The sequence below is a fragment of the Zea mays genome, chromosome 3 (assembly GCF_902167145.1).
Source record: "Zea mays cultivar B73 chromosome 3, Zm-B73-REFERENCE-NAM-5.0, whole genome shotgun sequence".
Classification (NCBI taxonomy): Eukaryota; Viridiplantae; Streptophyta; class Magnoliopsida; order Poales; family Poaceae; genus Zea; species Zea mays.
In genome coordinates, this window is record NC_050098.1 from 128,703,591 (window position 1) to 128,717,242 (window position 13,652).

At 47.5% G+C, this 13,652-nt stretch overlaps 1 protein-coding gene across 1 annotated transcript in view; it reads left to right on the forward strand.

Moving 5' to 3' along the window:
- LOC103652174 (LRR receptor-like serine/threonine-protein kinase IOS1) overlaps window positions 1–11,149 on the forward strand; it is a 28,946-nt gene extending 17,797 nt beyond the window's left edge. Inside the window, exons 2-12 of the mRNA XM_008677813.3 lie at window positions 6,805–6,995; window positions 7,215–7,738; window positions 8,081–8,219; window positions 8,329–8,400; window positions 8,854–8,925; window positions 9,004–9,084; window positions 9,293–9,456; window positions 9,563–9,798; window positions 9,876–10,002; window positions 10,063–10,131; window positions 10,322–11,149. Coding sequence (XP_008676035.2) covers window positions 6,805–6,995; window positions 7,215–7,738; window positions 8,081–8,219; window positions 8,329–8,400; window positions 8,854–8,925; window positions 9,004–9,084; window positions 9,293–9,456; window positions 9,563–9,798; window positions 9,876–10,002; window positions 10,063–10,131; window positions 10,322–11,019 — 2,373 coding nt within the window. The 3' untranslated portion in view covers window positions 11,020–11,149. The remainder of the gene's footprint in view (window positions 1–6,804; window positions 6,996–7,214; window positions 7,739–8,080; window positions 8,220–8,328; window positions 8,401–8,853; window positions 8,926–9,003; window positions 9,085–9,292; window positions 9,457–9,562; window positions 9,799–9,875; window positions 10,003–10,062; window positions 10,132–10,321) is intronic.
- The last annotated feature ends 2,503 nt before the right edge of the window (window positions 11,150–13,652 follow it).

Sequence of the window (13,652 nt, forward strand, 5' to 3'; positions counted from 1 at the left end):
TCATATATATTTGATGGTAACCGGAGAAGCAGTCAAGGAGTGACATGACTTCGCACCCGGCCGCGCTATCGACTATTTTGTCGATCCGAGGAAGCGGGAAGTTGTCCTTTGGGCAGGCCTTGTTGAGACTGGTGAAGTCGATGCACATCCGCCACTTGCCGCTCTTTTTCTGCACCATCACAACGTTGGCGAGCCACGTGGGGTAAGCCACTAGCTCGATAAATTTGGCCTCCAGGAGGCGATGTACCTCGGCCTTGGCGGCTTCTGTCTTCTCGTCAGACATTTTGCGAAGCCGCTATTTTTTCGGTCTCACCGAAGGGTCGATTTCCAAGTTGTGCTCAATGATGGATCGACTGACCCCGACCAGGTCGAGGGCGGACCAGGCGAAGACGTCTTTGTTCTTGGACAAGCAGCAGAGGAGTTTCTCCTCGTCATGCGAAGTGAGGTCTTCGCTGATGGTGACTGTCTGCTTGGGCGTGGTCTGGTCAAGGGGAACAGTCTTGGTCCCGTCGTTGCTCTGTAGCTGTGCTTTGTCGTGTTCTCTGTCTGTTGGGCTGGCGGACGCAGGGACCTCGCGCTGGGCCGTGAGGCAGTGCACGTTTCTTTGCCCAGGGACGAAGTCCCGTTCTATGTTGCGCGCGGTCTGTTGGTTGCCGTAGACTGTGATGGCGCCTAACGGACCTGGTATCTTCATGCACAGGTAAAGTCCGTGAATGGCTGCCTCAAACTTGTTGATGGAGCCCCGGCCCATAATGGCGTTGTACGGATACACCATATCGACGATATCGAAGGTCACTTGCTCACTTCGGGCATTGGGTGCTACACCGAAGGAGAGAGGCAACTCTATTTTGCCGACGGGAAATGTGCCCTTGCCGCCGAAACCATACAACGGGTTGTCCGAAGGCTTGAGCAGGTTGTGGCTTATGCCCATGCGGTTGAAGGCATGGAGGAAAATGATGTCTGCTTGACTGCCATTGTCGACTAGGACTTTGTGCAGGTCCCAGCCTGCCACGCTGCAGTTGGTAACCATGGCGTCGATGTGGGGGGCGCTGTGCAGATCGACGTCTCAAGCGTCGAAGGTTAGTGGCACATGGGACCACTTCGTCTGCACGATCGGACCGGTGATGGCGACGTGGTTGATGCTGCGGTAGTGGTCCCGCTTCTGCCGCTTCGTGTCGAAGTCGGTGCTTGACCCCCCAGTGATCATATGAATGACTCCGCGATACGGCTGATCGGCGAAGTCCTCTTGTTTTGGGGAATGGGGGTGGTGGATGTTTTGTTGTTGCTGATGTGGAGGTGGGGGTGGGGGAGGTACGATTTGTACTTCCTGGTGGTGTTGGTATGCGTGGTGCGGTGGATGCGGAGCGGGGGCGTGGATGTATGGTGGAGGAGGCTGCTGATATGTGTGCGCGACAACTCTAGGGTTGTCGGCTGGTTGCGCCCGTGCCATCCTGTCTCTGGTGGCCTTCGTCTCTGGGCAGTCTCTGGTTTGATGGGCGCAGTCTTCGCCGTGAAACAGGCAGTAAAATCGGCGCGACGGTTGCGCACGTCCCCGGCCCCGTCCGCGAGTTCCGTTTCCGCGGCCCTGGGGGGATATTCCTGGCGGCGAGGGGCCTCACCAGCGGGGTGCTGGTTGGCGATGTTGTGCACCTGCTGCTGATTGCGGCCGTCCCGACTGGAGTCTGGCTGCGGAGTCCTCGTCCACGTGCGGCTGGACTGTGGAGCGTCTTTGGGTTTCCTCTGAGACTCAACTTTGCGCTGGTGGAGCTCTTCGGATTTGGCGTATTTTTCAAATAGCTGATATTACTCCTGGAGGTTCTTGGGCGGATCTCTGATGTAGTGGCTGTAAAGGATGCCGGCTCGAAGGCCACTGATGGCGTAGTGGATGGCGATCTGGTCATCGACCGAGGGCAGTTGTGACTTGAGTGTCAGAAACTTGCGGTAGTACTCCCGCAGAGTCTCTTTTTCCAGCTGCTTGCAGAGTGAGAGTTCGGCCAAGGCGTCGGTGTCTGGGCGGTACCCTTGGAAGTTGAGCAGGAATTTGTCCCGGAGGCTTCTCCAGGAGTCAATGGACAGCGGGGGCAACCTGGTGAACCAGGTGAGAGCTGGGCCCTCGAGGGCGATGATGAAAGACTTGGCCATCGTGGCGTCGTCCCCTTCGGAAGATGCAACGACGACCTGATAACTCATGATGTACTATGCTGGGTCAGTGCTGCCGTTGTACTTGGGATAGGTCCCTGCCCGGAAGTTGGCACGCCAGGGTTTCACTTGCAGGTGTGGCGCCAGGGGACTTCGCTCATCGAGGTAGTTGACACCTTGGAATGCCGCGGCGTGTGGGATGGCGTGGTCGCGGTGGGGAAAGTGTAGGTCTTTGACTTGTGCGCGCTGTTGCAGGGGTGGCCCGTGTTGCAGGCCGAAGTGGCCTTCGCGCTGCATTAGCGCGATCTCTTGCTCGAGCTCCTGGGCCTTCTGCTCTTCGTCTCGTATCATTTGCCGCACCTTGGCTTGTGCAGACACACGTTGGCGCTTGGCCTCAAGTATCTCTTTTTGCTTCTGGAGATTGTGGTTCTTGATGCACAGGGCGCGCAGCTGTAGCTATTCTTCTGCGGAGACACCGATGACTTCGCCGTCCTCGGTGAAGTCCGTGCCCTCTGGTGGAGCGAAGCCTGGAGGAGGTTGCGGCTGTCCTTCAGGGCCGCAGGTGCGGATAGCGTCGTCTTCGCAGGTGCGGAGAACGTCGTCTTCAGTAGCCTCTTGGTGGGTGGAGTGGGTGAGGGCGAGGGCCTTGCCCTTTTTTGCGGCCAGCAGTGCTGCCTTCGCAGCCTCGTCAGCCTTCGAGCTAGCTTTCTTGGGTGCCATCGCGGGTGGTTTTTTTTGTAGCACGAACGGTGGGCGCCAAATGTTGGAACTTGCTCTCCGGCGTAAGTTGATCCAACGGGGGTGTGTAGTAACGTAAACAGGGTTTTCGCATGAGATGGCAATAGCTCTGTTAATCTAGCCTCTCAAGGGCACTGTGCGGGGGTATTTATAGGTATCTGAGTGCCCAGCGTCCCGTGTTAAGGACGCATGTGCCCTCAGACACCTAGGTTATCCCCGGAATATTCCCATAAAGCGGGGTTACATACCGTAATTACAGGGAGGCCTTTACAAATTAGGCCCGTAACGCGCAACGGCCACGCAGGGCCTGTTACAATGGGCCGGATCACACGCGGGCCTCCATTCTGGACGAGGTCGCAAGATGAGACGACCTCGTCACAGGTCTTCGTCCGGTGGCGTATGAGACGAAGGGTAAGTCTGCCCGTTGTCTTGTCACCGTTGGTGCAGCGAGTACAGCGAAGGCCTCGAGCGAAGGGTGGCGTCTTCGCCTTCGCCCCAACAATATTTTTCCTCTTTACTTTCATGAATAAGGTTGGCACAATGTTCTTTGGCGCCTGACCCTAAATCCAGCTCGATCTTCAGAAACCAGTCGTTTTGCCATCACCAATTGTTACAATTATAGATGCATTAAATAGATCGACATCTGCTTTATCACAAGGTAGTTGCAACCGAGTCCATGCTTTGTCTCTATCTGTCCATCGTAGCCACAGCCATCTAAGCCTTAACGCTCTTACAAAGCGCTCTAGATCAAGGATGCCAAGACCTCCCTTATTCTTTGGCAAACAAGTTGTAGCCTAATTGATCAGGCAATGACCCCCATTACATGAATCCGAATTTTCTCCTTTTCAAAGGAAGTTCCTTCTGATCTTGTCAATCCTTTTAAGTAACCATTTCTAAGCTGGGAAAACAGTTAGAAGATAAATCAATTGCACAATCAACACAAATTTAACCAAGGTTTCCCTACCTTCCTTTGAAAGAAGTCTACCTTTCCACCCAGCAAGCCTTTTATTGATTTTCTCAATTAGAGGTTGAAACTCTATTCTTTTTGAAAGTCGCCTAGAGGGGGGTGAATAGGTAAAACCTGAAATTTATAAACTTAAACACGCACTAAGGTCAGGGGTTAGAGTTAGAGTTAAATTCAAGTCGGAAAGAGAGGGAAAACAAATCAACCAAGAAATAAGGCGAGTGAACACGGTGATTTGTTTTACCGAGGTTCGGTTCCAAAGAACCTAGTCCCCGTTGAGAAGGTCACAAAGACCGGGTCTATTTCAACCCTTTCCCTCTCTCAAACGGTCACTTAGACCGAGTGAGCCTTCTTCCTTAATCTCACGGGTCACTAAGACCCTGCAAGGACCACCACACACTTGGTGTCTCTTGTCGTGCTTACAAAGCACTTGAGAATAAGAATGGGAAAAGAAGAAAGGCAATCCAAGAAGCAAGAGCTCAAAAGAACACAAAATCTCTCTCTCACAAGCCACTAAGTGTATGCGATGAATTTAGGACTAGGAGAGGCTTTGATCTTTTCAATTGTGTCTAGGAGTGAATGCTAGAGCTCTTGTATTGAATGTGATGTTCATAAATCTTGGATGCTTAAAGTTGTGGTGGTTGGGGTGTATTTATAGCCCCCAACCACCAAGGTAGCCGTTGGGGAGGCTGCTCTCGATAAGCGCACCGGACAGTCTAGTGTGCCACCGGACAGGCACTGTAGACCGTTGGCGCCCTTGTCTTCTTGCGGCACCGGACAGTCTGGTGGTGCACCGGACAGTCCGGTGCCCATCTGCCTCGCTGCTCTGACTTCTGCCGCGTACTGTGTTGCACTGTTCACGCTGTCAGAGTCGACCATTGCGTGCTGGATAGCCGTTGCCCGCTGGCACACCGGACAGTCGGTGAATTATAGTGGAGCGCGCCTGCATTTTCCCGAGAGTGGCTGCTTCAGATTTGTACGGGCATGGTGCACCGGACACTACCGGTGGCATGTCCGATGGCACACCGGACAGTCCGGTGCGCTAGACCACAGCACACTCAAGTCCTTTTTGCTCCTTTTGAATTGGGTCCCTAACTTGAATATTTATTGGTTTGTGTTGAACCTTGTGCACCTGTAATACATGAAGTCTAGAGCAAACTAGTTAGTCCATACGTTTGCGTTGGACATTCAACCACCAAAATTAATTGTAGGAAAAGGTTAACCCTATTTCCCTTTCACTTTTTATATTCCTGAAGTGAAGAGAGGTAGCCCGAGATACTTGCCAGGGAAGTTAGAGTACTTGCCCGGAAAAGCTTCCATTAAATTTAACCATAAAGATTCAGGATAACGTATCGAAAAAATCTTTATTTTCTCAAAATTGATCTTTAGACCTGAACACCCTTCAAAAGCTTCCAGAATTCTTTTTAGAACTTTGATGTCTACTTTGTCTTCTCTAACAAACACCCCCGCATCATCTGCATATAGAGAACAGCAAAACTTTGCCCCATTGGGTAAACCTGGCCCAAGAGCCCCTCATGAGCTGCCATTTCAATCATACGTTGTATGGGTTCCATTGCGAGGATGAAGAGAAAAGGCGATAGTGGGTCTCCCTGACGCACCCCTTGCATGTGCTTGATTGCTTCGGTTTACTGACCATTAATGATGATTTTGGACGAAGATGAACCAAGGATGGTGGCAATCCAATCACTCCATTTTTGGGTGAAGCCGAGGGCTCTTAAGACGTCTAAAAGATATGCCCAATTAAGAGAATCAAAAGCTTTTTGATATGTCTAGCTTGACGAATAGAGCTGCTTGTTTGCTCTTGTGAAGTTTTTTAATCACCTTCTGGACGTAGAGGAAGTTATCATGAATTGATCGCTTTTGAATGAAAGCATTTTGGGTAGTGGAGACAATTTCATTCATACGCGGCGCCAGCCTTGTTGCCATTATTTTGGTTATAATCTTCATACAACTACTGATAAGGCTGACTGGTCTAGACAGATCTATTTTGTCAGGATTCTCAGAAGAACGATGTTTGCCTCATTGACCAGATGCAGACTTTTGCATTTATGATGATAAAAATCATTGGTCGCCTTGGAAAGGTCTTCTCTAATCACCTCAAAACAACCCTTGTAGAAAATCCTTATAAAACCATTAGGTCCAGGCGCTTTCTCTGAATGCATGCCCATAACCGCATTCTTGATCTCATCATCATTGATCATGGTGTCCAAATCGGATAACACAAAAGGCGAGTAGCCCAGATTTTCCCAACGAACAACACTGATCCTCCCACCTCTACTGCCAAGAATCTCAAGGAAATGCCGATGAGCCTCTTGTAGCTTGTCTTCCTGACTAGTTAACATGCAATCTCCACGATTCTAAGGACAAATATATTTTTTCCTAAAACTGCTTAAAGTACTGATGTACTAGCTGCTAGACCCTGCTACAGTACTCATGTGTCACGAAAACTCTATGTCTAATGTGTGTTACACTAGCCACTGGACTCAGTCTTACTGCTACATATCCTTGCCGAGTAGGGATGGCAACGGGTCGGGTGGAGAAAAACCCGCCCGTGGTCGCGCCCGCGAAGTCCACCTAAACTTGCCCGCAATCGCCCCCGCGGGTGCCATTTTAAACCCACACCCAAAATCGTATGGTTTTCGGGTGATTTTTGGGCCACTCGCGGGTTTTTACTTATTGTACACTTGTAACAATAATTGAGCTATATGCAATTAAATACCGGCAATAATGAAGTTATATCTACCGATTTTAAGTTTTTTCACGTTAAGCAGCAACGAAACATTTCATGAATCATGAGTTTAGTTACTTATTCAAAATAATTGCTATTGTATTTTAAAATCTTTTTTTATAAAGAATGAACTGAATTTCAGAAAAAGATGCATTCTTATTTTTTTTTAAAAACGAATGAATCGACCATAAGTAACGTGAGCATGCATTTACAGGTGTGCTTGGTGAATACGGGGCTGGGTACACCGTTCATCTCTGGGCTTGAGCTCAGGCCGCTGAGTGCGACCATGTACCAGGAGGCTACGGCCACTCAGTCTCTGTTTCTGCTCAGCATGTCCCGCCCATCAGCCAGATTCTATTTCAATCGGTACCAGTTCAAGCCAGACAATTCCTTCCCACCATTCAGGTGAGTGTGTGCATTAATTGTATGTGTGGTCGTCAAGCTGAGACTCCCTCACTAGTACACAAAAGGATTAATTGTCAGTGAAAATAGATTTCCAATCAGACCATCAGTTTATTATTACTGGGGTTTGAATTTGATAACCGAAACCAACAAAAAAAACTTATCGTATGGTTAGAACTCTTTCCTAGTGTTTGAGATTTGATTCGGTTTCTTGAAAGACAGGTACCCCGATGATTCGTACGACCGGCTGTGGCAAAGGTACGGCCGCAACGCCGCATGGACCACCATGAACACGACGAAGGAAGTCGACGTCTCCAACGTCACCGGCAGCTTCGACAAGCCGTCGGAGATACTGCAGAACGCCGCCACTCCGGTGGCGAACGGAGCTAACCGGATGGACTTCTCATGGAGCTCAGATCCCTCACTGGAGCAGGACGCGAACGCCGACGGCAACGCAACAACCTACCTTTTGATCCTCTACTTCGCGGAGCTTCAGAGGGTGCCGAGCGACGGGCTGAGACAGTTCGACATCCTCATCAACAATGCGACAGGGAATGACGGCAGCAGCCAGGGCTTTACCCCCAGGTACCTCTCCGCGGCGGCTGTAAAGCGGACGGTGCAGGGGCCTGGGCAGCACAACGTCTCGCTTGTCGCCACACCGGCGGCCACGCTTCCCCCCATTCTGAACGCGTTTGAGATATATGCAGTGAAGCCGATGACTGAGATGCCGACGGATGATGTCGATGGTATCCATTTAATCATCATATCTTATAAAAAAAACCTTAAGCTCAATCAAAGTTTACTACTACTACAATTCTGAAATGGTCTGGATGTCATGTATAAAAAAACATGAATTTAAAGGGGTGTTTGGTTTCTAGGGACTAATGTTTAGTCCCTAGATTTTATTCCATTTTAGTTCCAAAATTGCCAAATATAGAAACTAAAACTTTATTTTAGTTTCTATATTTAGCAATTTATACACTAAAAAGGAATAAAATGAAGGGACTAAACATTAGTCCCTAGAAACCAAACACCCCCTAAGTTTCTTTTCTTTCCTTTTCTCCATCCATGACCATATATATGGACAGCAAAAGCTATGATGGCAATTCGAGAATGCTATGCACTGGAGGAAAACTGGAAGGGTGATCCTTGTGCACCAAGAGCATTTGCATGGGATGGCTTGAACTGCACCTATCCACCATCTATTCCTGCACAGATAACAGCTCTGTAAGTAGCGCACTTCAATTCATTTTGCCCGTAAAGATTTACGCGGACAGTAAATTACTGAAAAAGAATGCGTTGTACTTTCCATGACCTGGAATATGATCTGTTCCAGGAACTTATCATCGAGTAGGTTGACTGGTGCAATCAATTCTTCTTTTGGAGATCTAAAATCCCTCCAACGGCTGTAAGTGACCCACCATGTGAAAGATGTGTTGTGCTCTTCTTTTACTGTTACAACTCTTTCATGTTCCCCACCTCCATGTATGCAGCATTTTTTAATCTCAATCCACGTGGATTGAATAGGATTGAATGGTTTTAAATCTCAATCAAGTTAAAATTCTAACTAATTTTTTTTCAATCAACATAGAATGAGAATAACTGAACAAGGTCTAAACTAATTCTAGTTCTTGTTTTTCCTGTGAAATTAAACTGATCCATGTGAAATTACCGTGTGATTCCTGTCGAATCACGCATCCAATCCAAACAGGTCCTGATTTTAAAGGAAACCTGAAGTAGCATAGCATTCAACATTTTTTTTGAATAAGCAGTTAGTTTACGTCAAAAAATAATAATAACCAGCAGTTATGAATTATGATGACTATTCCAGTATTTTTCACAAGAACTTTCTGTAATCCAGAGATCTGTCAAAGAATAGCCTATCTGGTCCAGTGCCAGGTTTCCTGGCGCAAATGCCATCACTGTTATTCCTGTAAGTATCTCTGTTAACCTAAAATCAGTTTTGCAATACCTGCATCACCATATGGAACGTGAGCTTAGTTTTCTGCAGTGATTTGTCAAGCAACAAACTCAGTGGACCAGTACCTGCAGCTCTGCTAGAAAAGGTTCAGAATGGATCTCTGGTATTGAGGTCGGCGCCATGCAGCCAATTTATATTTTTTTCATCCTTGAGGTTCTCTGTACATGGACCATGAGTTTTTTTATAAAGGATCACTGATCAATGATAAGTTAGAAACACAAAATAACTGAACTCCTGCTACTTGAATCAAACAAGTACATCACGACATTTTTTCTCTATATATATTTGATTGATTCAGATAATGTTGACCAAATGTTAGGATGGATAACAACGCAAATTTGTGCGACAATGGTCCTTCCACATGTGATCAGGAGAAGAAAAGAAACAGAACACTTATCATTGCAACAGTTGTTCCAATAGTTGTAGCAGCTCTACTGTTCGTTGCAGGATTACTTATCCTACGTAGAATGAGAAATAGACAAGGTAGCATTTCCTCAACGAATTCGCTTCAAAAAAAAATATTTTAATCAAGTAAACAGTTAAATGTGTATTAATTAAACCTTTTCATATACTATATGGTTCAATCCAGATACATGGATGCCAAACAACTCAAGGTTTACTAGCCCTCAAGCCAGTTCACACATATTTGAGAACAGAAAGTTCACCTACAAGGAGCTGAAGCTCATGACAGCTAACTTCAGAGAAGAAATAGGGAGGGGAGGGTTTGGTGCCGTCTTCCTAGGATACTTGGAGAATGGAAATCCAGTTGCCGTCAAGATGCGTTCAAAGACATCCTCTCAAGGGGATAAAGAGTTTCTAGCTGAGGTAGGCTGTTCTCTTGTGCCTAATCTTCCATATGTGCACTTGAAAACTGAAAGAAGATGTTGTTGTTACGTATTCAGGTTCAGCATTTGACTAGAGTTCATCACAAAAATCTGGTCTCCTTGATTGGATATTGCAAGGACAAGAAACATCTGGCCCTTGTCTATGAATACATGCAGGGAGGAAGCCTAGAGGACTGTCTAAGAGGTAGCTTACCATTTTACACAAATGTAACTGTGTTAAGTTTGTTCTGACTATCAATCGCAGGAGAAGCCTCTGCTGCTACACCCCTCACTTGGCATCAACGTCTCAAGATCGCTCTCAACTCTGCTCAAGGTTTGCAAGGCTGAACATATAACTTGAATAAAAAATACAGTAGTAACAGAAGCCTGTATCATATAGATCTTGCAGCATGTACAAACCTGTATCTTACTCTGTTTCATATACTTACTAGATCTGAAAAAACAAGGAACTTTGGACTGGTTACAAATTGCAAAGCAATTACTGGTTCCTCACTTGGGTGCAGGGTTGGAGTACCTACACAAATCATGCCAGCCACCACTGATCCACAGGGACGTGAAGACGAAGAACATTCTTCTATCCGCTGATCTCGAGGCCAAGATAGCGGACTTCGGGCTCATGAAGGCGTTCGCTGACGAGTTCAGGACCCATGTCACGACGCAACCAGCAGGCACCCTGGGGTACCTCGACCCCGAGTACTACAACACGTCCCAGCTCAGCGAGAAGAGCGACGTGTACAGCTTCGGCGTGGTGCTCCTGGAGCTCGTCACCGGCCAGCCACCAGCGGTCCCCGTAAGCGACGCCGAGAGCGTCCACGTCGCGCTGTGGGTGCGCCGGAGGCTCTCGGAGGGCGACATCGCGAGCGTCGCTGACCCGAGGATGGGAGGGGCGTACGACGTCAACTCCGTCTGGAAAGTCGCGGAGCTGGGACTCAGGTGCAAGGAACAGCCGTCGAGGGAGCGGCCGGCGATGACCGACATCGTGGCGGAGCTCAGGGAGAGCTTGCAGCTGGAGGTGTCCTATGCGATGGGCTACTACAGCAGCTCGGTCTCTACCAGCGCAATCGATCTCAGCACAGCAAGTGCTGGTTTGCAAAGCGATGAGAAACCCAGCGACCGTCTGGGGCAAAAAGCTGCACTTGAGTTGCAACAGCAACATGTAGACAGTGAATCATCGGCAACTGTAGGTCCTGCACCAAGATGAGAAACCAACAGTTCAACTTTGCGTGTTTTAATCTAGGACTTCCTCATAAATTAAGGTTGCATTATGATCAGGTGTTCTGTAATTTTACCGGAGGACAAGGAACAACGCTATGAAACTTGGCCTCCGTCCATCCCGCGCGACCGCTAGATTTAGGAGATGTTTGAATGCACTAAAACTAATAGTTAGTGGCTAAAATTAGTTGAAACATCCAAACGTCCTAGCTAATAGTTCAACTATTAGCTATTTTTGGTAAATTAGTTAATAGTTAAGTAGCTATTTGTTAGTTAGCTAATTTTACCACCAATTTTTAGCCAACTAACTATTAATTATAATGCATTCAAACACCCCCTTACTAAGAGGGTCTTCCCTCTCCTTGGTCTATAGAAGAAGGGGAGTACCACGGGCAACAAACTAGCACAAGTAGCCAACACATCTATAACACACATAGCACTTTACTCCGCTCTGCCACTCGTTCACGAGAGACTTGGCAACACGTCCCTCTCTCACTTGGTTTGTAATTCACTATGTTGTTTGTAACTCACTATTACAGACATAGTTCATGGTAACACAAGTTATTCAAGTGGACACAAGGACTTTCGACCTAATTCAATATAAAATCTTTGTGTCTTCTTTACACACCATCTGCATCGAACCCACAAAACACATGGATTACTAGCCAGTGGTTTCAGAACACCGACAATCTCTTTCAACGATACAACCTGATACAACCATTTCAGCCTCTGGGTTCCCTCATGCCCTAAGCCATCTAGCAGTTAGCCCTCATGCCCCTTAGGGCTCAAGGAACCTTACGATTTCCATCCACAAGCCCCCTCCCCTTCGCATGCCAGTCCCTAGGAGACATCGCCTCTTAAGGCACATCACACGTTAGCTCTCGGGGCACCTTAGGCATCGGCTTGGGACCCCTCCTATCGTGGCCTAGGGGCACCTCATGCCCAGACCATGGGGCACTTTGTGCACAAATCCTAGGGCACCTCCTGCTTTGATCCTGAGGCACCATGTGCATCGGTCTGTAAAACACCTCCTACCCCGACCCTCGTGGCATTTTGCACATTCACCCCTAGGGCAGTTTGCGGATTGGGCCCCTAGGGCATCTCTTGTCTCGGACCTTCGGGGGCACCCTGCACATTGGCCCCTAGGACACCACTTGCCCCAACCCTTGGAGCACCTCTTTCCCTAGCCTAGGGCACCTACCGGCTTTGGGGCATATGTTGTTTTGCCCCCAACCCTTGGAGCAACTCTTTCCCTAGCCTAGGGCACCTACCAGATCAGCTTTGGGGCATATGTTGTTTTGCCCTCAATCCTTAAGCACTTCTTTCCCTAGCCTAGGGCACCTACCGGATCAGCTCTGGGGCATATGTTATTTTGCGCCCTAGGGCACCTCATGCATCATCCCTCGCACCCAAACCAAAACCAAAACCCATTGGTCCTATCGTATGACTCATGCTCGTGCATATCAACTCGACCATCAAGATAGTACTAACTTGTGATGACTGATATGACTTTGAATGGACTCTGATTGGTGTGTTCAAGTACTTTAGGGAAAGGTTATCAAGTCTACTTTTAAATTGATCTATCATCATGTCTATATCTATTTCTAGTGGGACGCAATCAGTTTTTTTACCTATAGAGACCACTTTGCCATGGTGACATGCATAACAGCCTATTTTGGTTCAATGGACTGGGTTGGATCTACCAAGGACATATCCTAGGACTAGAGCACGACCCCAACAGCCTTTGGTTGTTTTCTCACACGTTTTAATACCCTTGGTCGCCGCCAAGAAGACTCGGTTTTGTTTTACTGAAGTTTATCTACTGCTACTTCCCCGTAACCGTGCGACTTTGCTAGTGAACCTATATCACTCGATTTAGAACCCCAACTTGATAATTAAGAGATTCATCCCTTGGTAGGGTTTGTGCACCGTTTGCTTGTCTGCTAGCTCTTGCTTGTTCTTCGGTTTGCTTGTAGCTTTAGGATTATTTTTATCACGACAAGAACAACGACCTGTTCAAATTGGATTATCCTCCATTCACATCGAAAGTTCAGGAACCTGTTTGTCCCATCACCACACATGTTGAAATGTATGCATGCCGTATAAAAAAATCGGCGTGATATACTTATAGATTTACAATGATTTTTTTTTGTATGCAAACGTGGTGATGCATGCATGATATACTTATCCCCTAGCTTGTAACCGTATCAAATCTTTTATTCCTTACATTCATCCATCAACGACCGTCATGCATGCATTCATCCATATCCATAGTCAGGCTGGTGAAGGTTGAAACAGGTAGAGAGAACGAATTCAGAGAAGCAGCCAAAGACGATTATACGTATTAGTTTGCACTTGGTGGGGGTCTCGAGCAGCAATTGGGGTCGAACGTACACCATATCTTGTCGGCGCAGCAAAAGCAGACGGCGTCCTCACGGGCGCCGAGTACTGCCGGAGCTGCAAATTCAAAGCCAGCAGCGAACGTGAAAAAGAAGGGGAAAACAGTTTTCCATATAATATAGATAGAAGTATATTATTGAATGAAAGGTCCAAACTATATATACGCGTATACCTATCTAGAGTATCTATCAGCAGTATTAATTAATTATATAAACAAACAAC